This window comes from Camelus bactrianus, chromosome 18 (assembly GCF_048773025.1).
Source record: "Camelus bactrianus isolate YW-2024 breed Bactrian camel chromosome 18, ASM4877302v1, whole genome shotgun sequence".
Lineage (NCBI taxonomy): Eukaryota > Metazoa > Chordata > Mammalia > Artiodactyla > Camelidae > Camelus > Camelus bactrianus.
The window spans coordinates 6126145-6142730 of record NC_133556.1 but is presented as its reverse complement, the minus strand read 5'-3'; the positions used below and the strand labels follow the sequence as shown (position 1 = coordinate 6142730).

The following is a 16586-nucleotide window of genomic DNA, read 5'->3' as shown; positions in this document are numbered from 1 at the left end:
AGGACATACCTGAGTGTGTGAAATGTCCCTGCTCTACCGCTGACAGCCTTTCTGAACCTCCTGGCTCTCAATTTCCACATCCAAGAAAAGGAATAATACGATGTTTGGGATTTGCTTCAAATACTCCAGCACAATACAACAAAGGATACTGGGGGTATAGACCGAACAATTTGGCGGTGAGTTGATAATTGTTCATGCTGGGTACCTGGGAGATCATGATACCATTCTCTCTACTTTGGGGCCTGTTTGAAAATTGTCCTAAGAGTCCACTTTAAAAAATTAGGACAGGGGAGAAAAACAGGTTCTTCCTCATACAGTTACTGTGAAAACCAGCGAAGATATGACAATAACAGCTGCAGCGGCACCATAACAATTTACTGGGCGCTTATGGGGTGGCAGGCACCCAGTAGAATCCTGGTTAACTTCCTTCCCACTCTTCTGCGTGTCTGTAGGCCAATGGCAGCAAGTGTCTACAAGTAAGGGAATCCCTGGCCTCCCCGCTAACTCCTCCCCCTTTCTCTCCGCCCTCCACGGCCCCTCCCTCCGAGGAAGAGCTGGGCTAGGGCCCAGCAGGTGTGGGGTTAAGGCAGCCTGTTCCGGGCCCCTGGAACAGCAGCGGCGGCAGCAACTGCACCAGCAGCGGCGGTGGCAGGCCTGGCCCCGGGCCAGTTGGCCGGGAGCCCCAGGAGCGAGAGAGGGCGGAGGAAGGGGAGGAAGAGGGGAAAGAGGAGGAGGAGGAGGAGGAGAGGAGCAGTCAGCAGGCCCGAGGAGGCAGGACTTCCTGGTGTGGGGGTTGTCAACAGCCCAGAAAGAGAGACTGAGAGGAGCGGAGGAGCGGAGAGAGACCCAGCGGTGCCACGCGGGAGGAGGCTTGGGAGAGCCGCTCGCCGCGACCACCGAGGCGGCTCCACCTAGAGGATTGGGGGGCTGAGCCGCCCCCTCCCGCGTCCGTCCGCAGACCTTCGGGGACTTAAGAGGCCGCGCCTGGGTTCCGCCAAGGAGGCGGGGGTTCCTTCTTTTCTGGACAGCAAACTTTCCGCGGAGATGCCTTGTGGGGCGAGGTGCGGCCCCCAAAGAGGGCTGGACAGCCTCTGATCGCCGCCTGCGCCCCTCCAGCCCCAGCAGCTGGGGCCAGGAGGCCCCAGGGAGAGAACAGCCCAACAGCTTAGGCGGCTGGGACCCCCGGCCCAGCTGTGTGGCCGCGGCCGAGAGGTAGGGCTCTGGACTGGGCGGGGCGTGGCGCTGGGGCGGCAGGGCAGGGCCTGCCCCGGGGATGGGGGAGCTGGGGCGCGGGGGGGCCTCGGGGGCCCAGCAGAGGTCTCCCGGAGGCCTGATCAGGCTGAGGAGCGGCTTCACCCCTGTTCACCCAAGACTTGAAGCCCTTGCCCTTGGGTGGGACGGCTTGGGTCCCGTAAGTTTGAATCTCAGCGAGAAATGCTCAGCTTTGGATCTGGGCTGCCTCTTCCTGCTCTCTGTGACCTCCCCAATCTGTCCCCTCTGCTCTGGTCTCTGTCATCTCTGTCTCTTTGTCTCTGGGTCTCTGGCGGTTTCCCCTTCCTCCCTCACTCTGCTCCCCAGAGAGGAAGCCCCGGAGATGGCCTGCCCACTGCTTTCTCATACACACACACTCTCTCTCTTTTTCTAGTTTGCAAACTCAGCTCTGGAGTTCGGCAGCAACAGCAGCAGGAAAAACCTGCCCCTGCCCCCCCTACTCCCGCCGCCTCCCCTACCCTCTTCTCCCTTCACCAACCAGGCACCCACAGTTCCCGCCAGGCCCTTCTGCCATGTTGGACCCAGACGTCGCCCGGGGCCCTGATGTCCCCGCCATGTGGCCCCCCTGTTCCAGGGGCGCCTGAGCCCCTCGAAGAGCCATCACCGCCCCCCTGCCCACCTTGGCCCAGTCCTGAGCCCCAGGGACCATGAGTGGGGGCAAGAAGAAGAGTAGTTTCCAAATCACCAGCGTCACCACGGACTATGAGGGTCCAGGGAGCCCAGGGGCTTCAGATCCCCCTGCCCTGCCAGGCCCCACCGGGCTCCAGCCCCGCCTGCCCAATGGGGAGCCCAACCCTGAGCCAGGGGGCAAGGGCACCCCCCGGAACGGCTCCCCACCGCCTGGGGCCCCCGCCTCCCGTTTCCGGGTGGTGAAGCTGCCCCAAGGCCTGGGAGAGCCTTATCGCCGGGGCCGCTGGACATGTGTGGATGTTTACGAGAGAGACCTGGAGCCCCCTAGCTTCGGCCGGCTCCTGGAGGGAATTCGAGGGGCCTCAGGGGGCACCGGGGGCAGATCTTTGGATTCCAGGTTGGAGCTGGCCAGCTTGGGCCTGGGCGCCCCTATCCCACAGCCAGGCCTGTCTCAGGGCCCCACCTCCTGGCTCCGCCCGCCCCCCACCTCCCCTGGACCTCAGGCCCGCTCCTTCACCGGGGGTCTGGGCCAACTGGCAGTGCCTGGCAAGGCCAAGGTGGAGACACCCCCTCTGTCGGCCTCCCCACCCCAGCAGCGCCCCCCAGAGCCCGGGACAGGGGATAGCACGGGCACTTCCCGGGCCGCCACACCCCTGCCCTCATTGAGGGTAGAAGTGGAGGCAGGGGGCTCAACAGCGGGAACCCCTCCACTGTCCCGTGCAAAGGATGGAGCCTTGCGGCTGAGGATGGAGTTGGTTGCTCCGGAGGAGATGGGGCAGGTAAGAGCTGGGTTCCAGGGTTGGGGAGACACCTGAGGGGTGGTGCTTGTCCATCTCGACCTTGGCCTCCACATCCATACTGCCCTCTCCCTGCTCCAGCGTCACCTGTCTGTCAGATCAGACAGCTCCTCTTTTTCCTGCCTGCCATCTCACTTAGAAGTTCATTCCTACTCCTCACATGGTCCTTGTTTTCTCTCTTAGGTTCCTTCTTCCCCACATTCTACACTTTCTTTCTCTTTGGCCTTTGATTTGTTGCTTTTGGTCCAAGTCTCCATCAGGTAGCCCAGTCCCGTCTCTCCATCATGGAGATGTGACTTCTTCCCTTTGGCCTTCATCTTCTGTCTTGGCCTCACTTCTTCAGGCATTCAGGGATAGAGGCCCCAGGCAGGGCTAGGGTGGTTGGGCTTTTGGGAGGGGAGCTGCCAGGGTTGGAGGTGAGGGGTAAAAAGTTGGCATTCCACTGTAAATCTCTCCTTTGTAGTCCCATGTCCAAGTGCGGTGGGCAACGGCAGGCCAGGGTGGGGAGAGGTCTTCCTTCTTTCTTCTTGTCATCCATCCCAGCCCCATCTCCAGCTTTGTCCAAAGTCAAATTTCTCGGAGACATTGAGGAATTGAGTTGGGGTGAGGGGACCCTTTACAAGGGTTTGGCTGGTTCATCCTTTCTACCCCAGTTGTCTATCTCAGTTCCCTGCATCTGGGCCTCTCCAGGATCAATCACTGAGGGTGGCCACCATGGAGTGGGAGAGAGGTGGGAAGCAGCCGAGAAAGACAAATCCTTTGCTCTTTCTGCTTCCTGTCTCCAAAAGAGGAACAAGTCTGGGCTGGGGGGCAGGAGGCCTGGGTCCTTGGGGTGGGGGGCAGGTAGCCAGGGATGTTGGATGTGTCTGTCCTGAAGGAGAAAATAACACCTTGGACACAGGAGGAAAGGCAGGGGGTGTGAGGATGAGAACTTTCCCCCTTCCTGGCCTTGGGCACAAACCACAGTATAAAAATAACCTGAGACTGTGTGTCTGGGCCCTGTCAAGACCGGTCAGGACCGGCTCCCCCACCCCCTCCTTGCCTCAAACTCACATCTCTCATACCACCCCCCAACTTTTCTTGAGTTCTTTCATTCAGTTCCTACCCCAGGGGAGAAGATGCTGTTTCCTTTACTGGTCCCTGTCCCCACACTCTTCCAAAGCAAGCCCTGTTTGCCCCCAACCTTGGCCCTCTCTATCCTTAGGCCCTGCCTGAGCTTCCCTTGGGCCCGCAATCCCTGCCCCTCTTTCCTCTGTGCTCCTAGCCCCCTTTCCTTCCCTCACACCATGATCTCTTCCTGAGTACATGCATCTTTGCTGCTGTTTCCCTGCCCCAAAGTCTGTCTTCCTTCTATACTCCCCCATGCCTCTTCTCCTAGGTTACCTCTAACAGGGGCCTGGAGGAGGGCCGGGAGCACTACCTGGGCTCCCTTCCTCTGTGTTGTCCCTCTAACCACCCTGGACTCTCTGTTCTTGGCTTTTCTGAGAAGCTGGGGCCTCCCGGGGCCTCACAGAAGCGTCTTGTTCCTGTGGCCCCCGCCCTTTTGCAGCCACCCCCAGCGCCTGTTGGCCTGTGTGGGTCCCCGCCCAGGCTCCGCCTCCCTCCATCCCAGAAACCACTCTCCCCTCATCCCTCCCCACAAGAGCCGACAGCGGGAGCAGAACTTCACCTGAGTCTGGAGAAGTTTGAGAACGAGAAGCTAGAATGGATAGAGGAGGGTTGGGGGAGGGAGGTGGAGGACCAGTTTCTGAGGATTCATTCATTCTACAAATAGCTATTGAACAAATTATAAGCTCTGTCCTCTGGAGCTTACCTTCCAGCAGCAGAGAGGCAAAAATACTTTAATTTCAGTAATACTAGATGCTATAAAAAATAGAGTTCAGAGGAATTCACTAGTCAAAGGATGGGGAAGTGCCTCTCTGAGGAAGTGATATTTGAGTCGCTTTAAGAAGTCAAGTGACAGAAGGCAGACACTCTCTGACTGGCCTCTGATTAGGGGTCCTGGTTCAGGTGGTGGAAGGATTTAGGAGTACAGACCAGAGCCCCTCTCTGGTACCCCACGAGCCATTTTTTGGAAACCACTCACCCAGTCCTCAGGATGGTTGCTGTTTCCCTTGCCTCTAATACCTGCCCAATGCCTTCCCCAGAGCTGGGGGAAAGAAGGGCTGTAGGGGCAGGATGCCTGGGTCCTAAGTCCTTGTAAGACAGGGGATGTGTGGGGAGAGGTGGGAAGGGAGGAAGACCATTAGGTAAACGGTAAGGTGGCTGGATCTTTCTCTTACTCGATGTGATGGTTCCTACCTCTCTATCTCCAGGTGCCCCCACTCGACTCTCGCCCCAGCTCCCCTGCCCTCTACTTCTTCCCTGATGCCAGTCTGGTTCACAAGTCTCCAGACCCCTTTGGAGCAGCGGCTGCCCAGAGCCTCAGCCTCGCCCGCTCCATGCTGGCCATCAGTGGCCACCTGGACAGCGATGATGACAGGTAGGTGGGCTCAGGCTCCCCACCCAGCATTTGGGATAGCCGCATGAAACTGCCTGGTGTCCTTCCCCCAACCTGAACTTGGAGAGGACTTCTTAAACAGAGAAGCCTGGCTTGGGCATAACACACTGGACAAAGTTGATTTGAGACCTACTCCCTCTCTGTGGAGAGAGCTGGGTGGAACTCCCTGGCTAGGATTGTCAAATCGTAGACTTTTTTAGAGTTTGAAGGGAGTCATTGTTGTCAAATTCCAGAGCTCTTGCAGATTTAGCGATCATCTGGCCAGTCCTAAGAATTTACTGGCAAATGTGCTGGAGAGGAGAATAGGGAGTCAGCCACCTCCCAGTTCTCCCTCTCCCTATGGAGGGCAATGGGATGCCTGTCTTTAGAGGTAACATCTTTATAGTCCATGCCAACTACTTTAGGATCCCGGGACCTCTAGTACCAAGAAAGCATGTCTCTAAGGTTTTGTTCTCTGCACTAGGATCACCAAGGGGGCTGAGCCCTCCCCTGCAGCCAAGGCCAAGCCAAAGCTATGGCGAGGTGGGCTATTGGCAGGGAAGGCATAAGAGACCAGGATCTGCTGAGGTTTGCCCTTCAGGGGAGAATGCCCTGTTCATGGCACGGTGGGCAGAACTTCCTGTTTCGAGGGCCAGGTTTCAACACAGGAGTGTCAGCAAGCTGAAGGGAGGAACAAAATCGCAAGTCAGATAGCCAAGCTGCTCCCTTCTGCCTGTGGACTGCTAGGAACCCATGCGAAGTGCCAGGGAGTCGCCCCTTTTATTTTGGAGGGAGGAGTGGGACTTCCTGTTTGCAGCCCTCGGTGGGGAGGGACTTCCTGTTTGGAAGGCAGTAGGGGGCGGGGCTTAGTGGGTTCTGGGGGCCCTAGTCTGGAGGGGCGGAGGGGCGTCTCTCCTTCCTGCCTTCAACTCTCATGGCGCCACCCTCCCCAGAATCAGGGACTGAGTCCCACCAAAGAAGAGGGTCTGGGGCCTTGAGAGAGCCGGGAGCCAGAGAGGAGAGGGAGTGATAGGAGGCGATGGGATGGAGGGCCAGGGGCCTGGTCCGGGGCGTGGGGAATGGAGGACAGAGCAAGGCTGGGCACAGCCGCTTCTGGGCTCCTTGCTCTAAGGAATGTGTGAGGTGTGAGGTCGGCCAGGGCCGAGAGAGTCACCTGCCCTCATCGCTGCTATTCTCAGCACTTCCCACCCGCTCCCCCTCCCACTTGGGAGGTTCCCTGGCACAGGGCTCGCGTCCCTCCCCCACCCCTGTTGATTTCAGAGGCCAGCCTCCTGCTTTCTCTTAGAGAGTTTTGCCTCCAGAAGCCTCCGCAGCTCTGTTCTTTTTGGCTTGTCCCCTCCCTCCCTTCCTCCTCCTGTCCCACCCCCTCGAACACCCCAGTCTGACCGGTCCGCCTCCCAGCCTCCACTTTACCCTGCTGAGCTCCAAGCCTCTGGGGCTTAAGCCCAGCCCAGCCCCTTCTGCTCCACCCTGCTGGGCCAGAGGATTTGGGCTGGGCCACCTCCTTGGCCCCCTGGAATGGGGCGTGTAGCCCCCACCGCACCTCTCTTGTGTGCCCAGAGCTGGCAGAACAGGGTCTAAGTGGCATGAACCCTCCCTTTTGAGAGGGAAGGTGTGTTGGGGTGTTAAGTGCCTGAATCTCAAAGCTGGGGATACCTGATCAATCCTAGAGTCTGGGGATAGGAGAACAGAGGGTGCATGGTAAGTTCAAGCTGGTCACACGCTCCTGGGTTGCCAAGAACCTTCATGTCCCCAACAGGGTCTGGCAGTTGGGAGGTACTTGAATAAGTTGATGGATGGGTGAGGGGATGGTTGGATGGCCCACATGGGGGATCCAGGCATTATACAGAATGAATTCCAGGAACTCAGGAAAGAAAATGTACATTTATTTATCCAGTGCTTCCTTGGGGTCAGGTGCTACCTCTTATCTCACATAATCCTAAGAGCAACCCCATGATCCCCACTTCCCAGATAAAGAAACTGAGACTCTGAGGAGGAAGATTTTAGAAACTTGCCTAAGGTCACCCAGCTAGTAAGTGGCAGGACTGCTGTCGGAGCCTAGGTCTGACCCCAAAGCCATATTCTCTCCACTTTCCTACTGGGATGCCTGTGTCCCAAGAGAAGAGGAGGAGGCAACCATCTCTGGGATGCCCTTTCTCTCCAGGACAGAAGCAGAGACAGCTCTCCCAATCCAGGCAAGGAGCCATCTTCCCCTCCTCCCTGCCCCGGTCCCGCCCCAAAGGCACCACAGATCCGGGAGGGAGTGTAGACAGGGCAGCCGGATGCCACTTTGTTGGCCTCAGGCCCAGCCCCTGGGGGCTCCTCAAAACACAGTGAGGGAGCAGGGCTGGCCCTTGTTCCCAGGATCAGAACCTCCCCACCTCTCCCAGGTGTCCTGCTTCTTTATCTTATCCTCATTTTGAGGCTGTTTCCTTTGACCTTCAAAAAGGAAGACCAACCTCTACCGCTGTCCTTGTCCCAGGACCTAAGAGTCCTGCAGGGCCAGAGCCCCCTGTTGTGCACGTCTCACACTGCACAGCTCCAGGGGGCGCCACTTACATTTGAAGTCACTGTCGACACTTGAAGTCATGACAGTTTTCTGGAAGATGGCAATAAGTGTCTTGAAGAAGGGGGCATTTTGTTCTCTGACAAAGTTGCTTTGAGTTCTTGTGTGAAAGCTGATCTCATCCAGTCAACCCCAGGCTTCCTGCTCCTGACCCTGCTCAGGGATTCCAGTACAGTGCTGGTCCAAACAGAGGGCTTGGGTTGCCAGAGTCCTGGTCCCTTGAAGTGTTAATGTTAGAATGTGACAGCGGAAAAGTGCTGTCGAAAACTCTCCAGCGCTAGATAAACAGGAGATAATCATCTTTTAGCCAACAAATGTTTATTGTTGTCTTATTCCTTTATTTCTGGCCAGCAGGAACAACTTAGTTGGCATCTTTACTGAGCATCCGCCAAGCAAGGCCAGTGTTCCTATTCCTGTGAATCTGCCCCTCTTTGGTCTCTGTGTGTCCTGGGGGAGGGGGGACTCTGTGACACCCAGTCTCCACCCCAGTGTCTCAGATTGAAATAGCTTGAAAACTGTTTTGACTCTTCAGCTGGCTGGCCCGCCCTCCACTCTTAAACTTGTCCTCTCCCCCCAACCCCAGGAGTCCCAGATGTCCTTGCCCCAGCCCACCCTGTCCTGCTCTCTCAGGCCTGGTCACCCTCTTGGTTATTCCACCTGTCAGCGCCTTCTGCACCCAGAGCCTGGATGGGAAATGGAAAATTCCCAGTGCCCTCGTTCTCCCTTCCTTGCTGCAGGGCCTCATCCAAGGGTCACCTTGGATTGAGTGCTAATTCCCCCCACAGGGAAGCAGGTTGGAACTGACAACTAGGAGAGAGGGCTTGATAAGGGAGCACAAGGGTTGGGGCCGCCTTCTCGGAGAGGGGTGAAGCGGGGGGCTGGAGATCAGGACTGATGCTCCTGCAGTACTGGGGGGCATGGGTGGAGGGCTGGCCCTGGGGCTGGGGCAGCTGAGGCAGAAGCTGGACAAGGGTGGGTGGTGAGACATGGGGTGAGGCAGGAACATGGGCTGAGTGGTGGGGAGAGGGAGCCTTGGAGGATAGGACAGGGTGCAAAGGACTGTGCAGGCCCTGGGCCACAGAGAGACAGGCTTGAGGGAGAGCCAGGTACAGGACCCAGAGACTGGCTCTGGGGACCGTTGAGCCAGGCCTGAGTCGACCTCTGGTGGCCACTTAACAAACTGCAGCCAGACCCGCTCTCCCTGTCTTCCGCTCCCAGGGGTCTTCAAAGCCCCTGCTCCTGGTCCCAGTATCCCACCTGCAGCCTCACCGTCCCATCCTCTCCTCAAGCTCTTGTGCCCTGCGAGGCCCCAGACACCAGACTCCGGTCCCAGGCTCAGACTGTGCTTGTCTTGTAGGCTCGGTCTCCGTTGCCATGGTAACCTTTTTCATTCCTCCTCACCCTTACCATGGGAGATGGGGGACCCTCTAGCTAGGCCCCATGGATCACCTGTGATATGGGCTTTGTGTTTTGGGGAGATGCTCATAGTCCCAAGAAGACTGCAGGCACATTAGAGACACCCCCTCCACACACACACACACACACACACACACACACTCCCCATCAGCGCCACTCACTTTCTTCCCTCCCAGCTGGGAGCAGCTGCAGCCTCGAGGGAGGCCAGTGTTCATCCAGAGGGGTCAAGATGGGGTCAGAGGTGGGAAGAGGCTTCCCAGGAGCAGTCTCTCCCTCACCCTTCACACCCCTCCCTGGCCCAGGCCTCTGGCCCCGCAGCCCCTCCTCCAACCCGGCCCACCAGCTGACTTTCCTCAGCCGGCCCCCTCCCCTCTGCTCTGGGATTGGTGCCAGGGTGAGAAGGGGACACTGGCACTGACCGTGTCTGGGAATTCCCGCCCACCATGGAGCTGGCGGGAGGGGGTCCCCGTGTCCCTGAGGAGCCAATAGCAGCCAGGCTTTGCCCTGTGGGGTGGTGTATATCTTTCAGGCCAGCACCCCCTAGGCACCGTCTCCTTTCTGCCTGCCTGGCACCAGCCAGACTCTACTCTGCCCGGGGGGCTTTGAGCCCCCCAGGCAGTCCTGATATAGCCTTCTCCCTCTGGGGAGGCCTGAGGACCCTTTCCCTTTGGGGATGGCCCAGCCAGGGGTCTCTGTCAAGTCCCTGGTGTCCTCATATGAGACCCGGGTAGTGGGGATGGCTCCAGGGCCTCCCCGGAAAAGGGGCTGTGTCTCCTCTCCTTGCTCCCCTCGGGGAGCATCCCCCATCCGAGGGCCATCTGGACCCCCACCCTACCGGGGCCCAGGGGGGCCCGGACAGCGGCCCTCACCCCGCCGGGGGATGGACAAAACCCTTCTCTCCCTGATTCTCTACTGTCACAGGTACAGGCAGGGATGTGGGTGGGAGGCTGCAGTGAATGGGGCTTGTGGAGGAGGCCAGAGCCTGCTCTGAGAAGCACCTGGAAGGCAGCAGGCTGGGGTATCCAGACACCTGGCTTGGCACCTGCTCCTCCTCTTCCTCCTGCTCCTCCTCCTCCTCACCTCTCGTCTCCCTGTGTCTCTCCAGTGGCTCCGGAAGCCTGGTTGGCATTGACAACAAGATCGAACAAGCCATGGTAAGAGAAGACATTCTGGTCCTAGCAGGTCCCAGCTCACGTGCTGAATCCCAGGCCCTGCGTCCATTAGCCGGCCCAATGTTCCATCCCTGCTGTCCTCATTATTAGGGAATACTGACTCCCAGCTCCTCAGCCTGCTCCTAGTTGAGTTCCTGCACCCCCTTGCCTCCACCTGAGCCCTTTACGTTTCTTGGTTCCCACCCTGGCTCCTGGCCCCCATGTCTGTCTTTGGCCCTGGCCTTCCCTCTGTCCAGCATCCATGCCCACCTTCATACCCCACGCCCTGTCCCTTCCCTGTTTTACTTCTTCCCCAGTGGTCCCCCATCATCTGGGAGCAGGAGGCTCTCTCACACCCAGCTCCTCAAGGCACTGGGCAGGTGATGAGGTTGGGGTGGCCTGGGACCCCTGACGTTTTGCCTGTCCCTGGACCCCCAGGATTTGGTGAAGTCCCACCTCATGTTTGCGGTCCGGGAGGAGGTGGAGGTGCTGAAGGAGCAGATCCGGGACCTGGCTGAGCGGAATGCCGCGCTGGAGCAGGAGAATGGACTGCTGCGTGCCTTGGCCAGCCCCGAGCAGCTGGCCCAGCTGCCTTCCTCCGGGGTTCCGCGGCTTGGGCCCCCGGCGCCCAACGGGCCCTCCGTCTGAGCCTCCCTTCCCTCACAATGTGCCTTTGGGGGCTGCCACAGCTGCTGGGCCCTGCGCCAGCTGCCTGCCCCCTCTTCCTATGCAGCTTTAATGCCCCCGATCCCCAGGGATGGGAGTTGAAGGCTCAGAGGTGGCCTGCCCCTCACCCTTCCTTGATCTCCCAATAGTGCCCAGGGACTGGGTTGGGACATCCCCGGGCATCGATGGAGGAAGGAGGGCATCAGGACGGGATGTTAGATGGAGCCCTCCTTCCTCCCTCCCTAGGTGTCAGTGCTCTGGGACCCCTGGCAGTAGATGGCTTGAGGGAGTTGGAGGCTCCCTGGCAGACACCCCATCCCCACCTTGTTCCCTCGAGTGCCCCCCTCTCCTCTGAGGGGAGGGAATATGGACAGTGTCTGGAAGTTCTGGGATTCAGGTTGTTATTAAAATAATAATTATAATTAAAAAATCCGAAGAAACTTGAATCTGGAGGTTGGCATCTCATTGCTTGTGTCCAGAGGGACCTGCACCAACAGTGTCCACATGTGGGAGAAAAACCCAGTCTCCGGGCTCCCCTGGAGGTTTTGTCCGGCCTGGGGAGGTCTAACGTGGCTCAGAGTGGAGATGCGGGAAGACAAGGGAGCCAGCGTCCTGGGTCCTGGGAAGGGGCAGGCGAGGGGAGGCAGAGGGAGTGGAGGGGGAGGGGGGCGTCGGCCCACGTGCTGGTGGGGGACAGGGAAACAATGAGGCCTTTGGTGATTGTGCCGGATCCACCCCCAACTTCCCAGCGTGTCCCCTCTGCGGGCTGGATCCGGGTGGTTGCTTGGGGGCGGGGCGGGGGGCCTTGAATGGGCGCCTTGTCTGAGCGCTGGGTGTGGGCCAGGCTCCCTGGGCACACGGTGCCCTCGCCAGGCCTGGCTAGCCTCCGTGGCTTCCACCCCCAGCTGGCTGAGGATGGGGCCCTGTGGGTGAGCAGTCCCCTCCTTGACAGCCTCGGCTTGGCTCCCAGGCAGAAGAGGCAGGTAGGGAGAAGGACCCCATCTAGTGGGGAAGGGGGGAAAGCAGCAGCCTCCACTTCAGGAGAACCCTGGAGACGGGGACCTGCGGAGAGCAGGATACTGGAGGCCGGCCTGGGTTGGACTCCCGCCCTGGGGCTCCCAAGATTTACAAGACTTACGACTTGGGCAGATTCTTTGGTTTTTCTGAATCTTGTCTTCCTCATGGGTAAAATGGCACTGATGGTAATACCTACCTGACGGGCAACTGGGAGGGTTACATGACACACATGGGAAATGCCCAGTGAGTACCAGGTGCTCAGTAAATGTTAGGTTCCCTTCCCTGGATCTGGGGGAAGAAAGGTGAAGGTGAAGGGATTGGCTCTGGGGGTTTTGGAAAGGCCTCGGGGGTTGGGGTCAGGGCCAGGCAAGCTCTCACAATGGGCTAGAATTCTCCCTCCCTCTGGGTTCTCATCCACTTTTGACTCCTCTCCCTGTCCCAGGGAGGGGAGGAAGGGCCTAGGGTGAGTCACTGTGGGGATCTTTCCTCCTGGATTCTCTATTTTTTTCTTCACTGCTGTGCTTGAAGCTCCCGAAAGACCCCTTAGGTGGCGGCCATTGGCCTGCAGCCTGTCCCCCTCCCCTTCCCTACTGAACTAAATGCTGATTCTGCCCCCTACCTGGGGCTTGTGTATCGGGAGAGATGGCTGCGGTTGTGAGGTTTTTCCGATGGATTTGGCGCAAGATTAGTCGCTGGGTGAGTTTCAGAGACTGCCTCTTCCTCTTGACATGCTGGGGTGAGCAATACTGGTCCATGACCTTTAGATCACAGAACCCCATCCCCCACTCCCTCACCTGGCCTCCCTCACCTCCTGGCCTCCTGTGGCCAAACAAGACGGGGAAGGAGGAGGTGAGGGACAGGACTATCGGGGAGGAGGCCAGGACAGTCACTGCCCCTTCTCCTCTGGGTCTTCTCTTCTGCTCACTGTTGTCTCTTGATCGGCCCCTCTCCTGTCTCTCCTTGTCTTAGCTTTTCTTCTGGAAACACAAAGCTAAGTCAACCGTCATAGAACACACTGATTCCAAGAAAAATGTTTCGAAGGTAGATAAGGCTTCCAAGGTGGTTGAGACTTTGAAGTTGGTTGAGCCCGCCAAAGAGGCTAAGGCCTCCAAGATGGATGTGTCCCCCAAAGTGGCTGATCCCTGCACGTTGGCCAAGACCACCACGGATGGAGCTGCGGTGGAAGCAGGCCAAGGGAGAAGATCGCTGTTGCAGCTGCCACAGACTGCTGTCAAATCCGTCTCCGCGCTCATGGTCTCAGCCCTGCAGTCTGGCTGGCAGATGTGCAGCTGGAAGGTCAGCACCATAACTCCTTGTCCCCAACAGCCCTCCCACCCCCCCATCTCCCATCACTCATTCATGCTGGTCAGAGTTTCAAATGGTGTGGTCACTCTGGAAAAACAGTTTGGTTGGTTCTTATAAAACTAAACCTACAATTATCATATGGCCCAGCGAGTGTACTCTTGGGTGTTTATCCCCAGATAAATGAGATTTTACGTTCACACAAAAATCTGGATTTGAATGGTTATAGCAGCTTTGTTCATCATAGTCCAAACCAACCCAAATGTCCTTCAGTGGGTGGATGGTTAAACTGTGATAATCCATACAGTGGAATGCTTCTCCGCCATAAAAAGGGACAAACTGCAACAACTTGGATGGATCTCAAAGGAATTATGCTGAGTGAAAACCACCAGTCCCCAAAGGTTATAGATCGTATGATTCCATTTATATTATATACCATTCTTGCAATAACAAAATGATAGAAGTGAGCTCCAATTAGTGGTTTAGTGGTCGCCAGGGGCTGCGTGCGGAGGGGGAGAGAGGGGAGGTGAGTTGGTTACAAATGGGCAACATGAGGAATCTTTGTGTTGCTGTAAATCTCCTGTGTCTTGAATATGGCAGTTAGATACATGAACCAGCACATGTGATATAAAATTGGGTAGAATTCAACACACGTGCACACACACACACACAAAGTACAAAGTAAAACTGGGAAATAGGAATACATTCAGATCAGTGTATTGTATTGATGTCAGTATCCTCTGATATTGTACTAGAGTTTTGAAAGATTTTACTTTGGGGGAAATGGTTAAAGAGTATACACAAACTCTATTATTTCTCACAACTGCATGTCGATCAATAATTATCTCCAAGTCACAATTTTCATTTTAAAAAGGGAAGGTCTAGATCACTGCCAAGTAAGCTTATTTGGCCTTGAATAAAGTACTACTGCATTACCAATAATTTTCAAAAGTTTACCTGACTGCCCTGTGGAGGGAAGTCAGAAGGGGCCAAGATGAGACAGGCAGGAGGATCCATTGGAGGTGTTGCAGGCCAGGCTCAGAGGAAAGAATGTTCTGGATGGGGAGAGAGGCACCAGGTAGAACAAGTTAATGGATCAGAGCGATATTTAAAAGGTGGAATTGTTGTACTGGGTGGTTGATTGGGTGACAGTGAGGGGAGAGGGAGAGACAGAAGTCAGAGCAGGATGGAGACATTCACTGAGAGCAGGGGCAGACTTAGGGGAGAAAGTGACACGTTTAGGGTGGACATCTGCAGGGAGATGTCTAGGAGGCAGTGGGATATACAGGCCTGGAGGTCAGGAGAGAGCTTTGGGTTGGAGACAGAGGTCAGGGTGACCTTTATTTTGATATGCTCTCCATGGAACCCTGGTGGGGACTCAGACAAGGTCCCTGTCTTCCAGAAGGTTGTATTCTTGTATTGAAAACATGAATCTACAGAACAAATAATGTAGAAAATGTGGTATGGGTGAACACAAGAGTAGAGACAGCCCAAGAAGGCTTCCCGGAGGAGGCAGTGCCAAGCTGAGGCCTGACAGAGGAGGTGGAATTAGAAAAACCTTTGCTGTTTATCTGCAGGTGGTTCCACCAGCACCATGCTATTCATGTGTGCTTATCTTCTCTCTTTCACAGTCATCCGTGAGTTCTACCTCAGTTGCCTCCCAAATGAAGACTGGATCCCCTTTGGAGTCGCGGGAGGCTGAGATGCTACGGGAAGTGTACTTGGTGCTGTGGGCCATTCGGAAACAACTGCGGCAGCTGGCCCGCAGGCAGGAGAGGCGGCGAAGGCGCTACATCCGGGCCCACACTTGCTCCCAAACTGACCCAGTTCAGGGCCTGAAACAGGATGCCCGGAGTCCTCTCTAGGGGAGCCCCACATCCTCAGAAAGCCCCCACCTCACTCTTAGGTAAGGTTGGAACAGAAGTCAGGGCAGCAGTCCAGGAGTTGTGAGTGAGGAGAAGTGTTCATTACTGTCACCTCTCATCAGGACCCCAAGGCCTGGCCTGGGGTCCCACATACTCCCCTTCATTCCTTTTATTCAGTTTGTAAAAAAGTATCAAAATGTTGGGAAATAAATTTCAGGTATTTCTGAGTAGATGTAGAGTGTGTTTGTGGATGGCCAGAGGCAAGCAGGGGAACTTGGGTGGCACAGGGAGGAGCACCTGAGGTGGTGGCCCAGATATGAATGGGAGTAACTTCTGCGCCTGCTGTTGGGGGGGGGGGGGTGGCGGGGAGGGTCAAATGGCCAGGCTTTGGGCTCACGCACACTTCTAGGGGCCGAATTGCCGTTGGCCAATCAGCCCGGCCAGTCACGACAGCATCAGCACCGGTTCATTGGTTGGGTACCAGGTGCCGAGCCCGCGCTCTCCCTGGAAATCCTACAACAGACCGTTGTAGATGTTACGGGACTTGTCCAAGACCCCACGGCGAACAAGACCTCGCTGGAAACTTCGTCTCCGAAGCCAACCCACTGCCCGGCCTCTCTGGCGCTCTTGGGCTCAGCCATGGAGAGGGTCAGTGTCTTCCACGTGGCGGCCGCCGACTCTCATCAGGCTGTGCGAGCCCCGCCCCCGCCGAGAGCGGCCAAAAACTACACCTCCCAGGGTTCCCGGCGGCGGGGCGGGGCCGCGGGGCAGAAGGCGAGGGCGGGGGCCCTGGGGTCGCGGTCGGAGGAATCGGAAGGATTTTCGTCTGGCCCCGTGGGACCAGCGGCCGGGCGTGAGGCGCTGGCGATCTGGAGGGAGGTTCGGGGGCGGGGGTCAACACGAGGTGAGACCGTGGGGCCTCAAGTCCCCTCTCTGGCTTAGCCTGACCTCTTGCCAGGCTACGCAAAGGCGCAGAGGTGGCTCCGCAAGGAAAAGCAGAGCTATTTCACAAGACGGCAAAATTCGGGGATGTCAGAGTTCATAAAGCTTGGAGGTGTGGGGAGGAGCGAGCGTTAGCATCAGGACCGAGCCTAGGGGGCAGCAGAGGCCCCGGGAGCGGAGGAGGGATGAGTGTGCCGCTGGGTCTTGCTCCCAGAGAGGTTAGTTTGAGTAGCAGGCGGTGGGCGCTAGTAAAGCTGGGGGCCAGTGAAGAGCAACAGGGATGGTTTGCTGGAAGGACTCAGTATATTAGAGAAGTCAGCAAACTCTCCCCTACCCTCCACCCCAACCCCCGTCTCTCTCCCACCCGCAGCTCTGGCCTAGTTGGGCCCCATTGCTGGGATTTGGGGTGGCTTATCCCCAAAGCCCTGAGCAGCATGGGGGCTGCCCCGCCCTACACCCTAC

The 16586-nt window shown here is 57.3% G+C and overlaps 2 protein-coding genes across 5 annotated transcripts; both read left to right on the top strand.

The window, feature by feature from the left end:
* Nucleotides 1-547: 547 nt before the first annotated feature.
* TSC22D4 (TSC22 domain family member 4) lies at nt 548-11444 on the top strand. Of its 3 annotated transcripts, none has more exons than XM_010967107.3 (5): nt 548-1212; nt 1646-2681; nt 5015-5181; nt 10287-10335; nt 10771-11444. In XM_010967107.3, the coding sequence occupies exons 2-5, from the start codon at nt 1920-1922 to the stop codon at nt 10978-10980; spliced, it is 1188 nt and encodes a 395-aa protein (XP_010965409.1). In that variant the 5' UTR covers nt 548-1212; nt 1646-1919; the 3' UTR covers nt 10981-11444. The 3 variants fall into 3 exon arrangements, with proteins under 3 accessions (XP_010965409.1, XP_010965410.1, XP_074201896.1); XM_010967108.3 differs by lacking the exon at nt 548-1212 and adding an exon at nt 1257-1411; XM_074345795.1 differs by lacking the exons at nt 548-1212; nt 1646-2681; nt 5015-5181 and adding an exon at nt 5205-10102.
* Nucleotides 11445-11699: 255 nt separating this feature from the next.
* On the top strand, nt 11700-15412 carry SPACDR (sperm acrosome developmental regulator). Of its 2 annotated transcripts, none has more exons than XM_074345798.1 (3): nt 11700-11981; nt 12985-13311; nt 14949-15412. In XM_074345798.1, exons 1-3 carry the CDS (start codon nt 11808-11810, stop codon nt 15180-15182), a joined length of 735 nt encoding a protein of 244 aa, XP_074201899.1. In that variant the 5' UTR covers nt 11700-11807; the 3' UTR covers nt 15183-15412. The 2 variants fall into 2 exon arrangements, with proteins under 2 accessions (XP_074201899.1, XP_010965408.1); XM_010967106.3 differs by having other exon boundaries at nt 11840-12711.
* Nucleotides 15413-16586: the final 1174 nt, after the last annotated feature.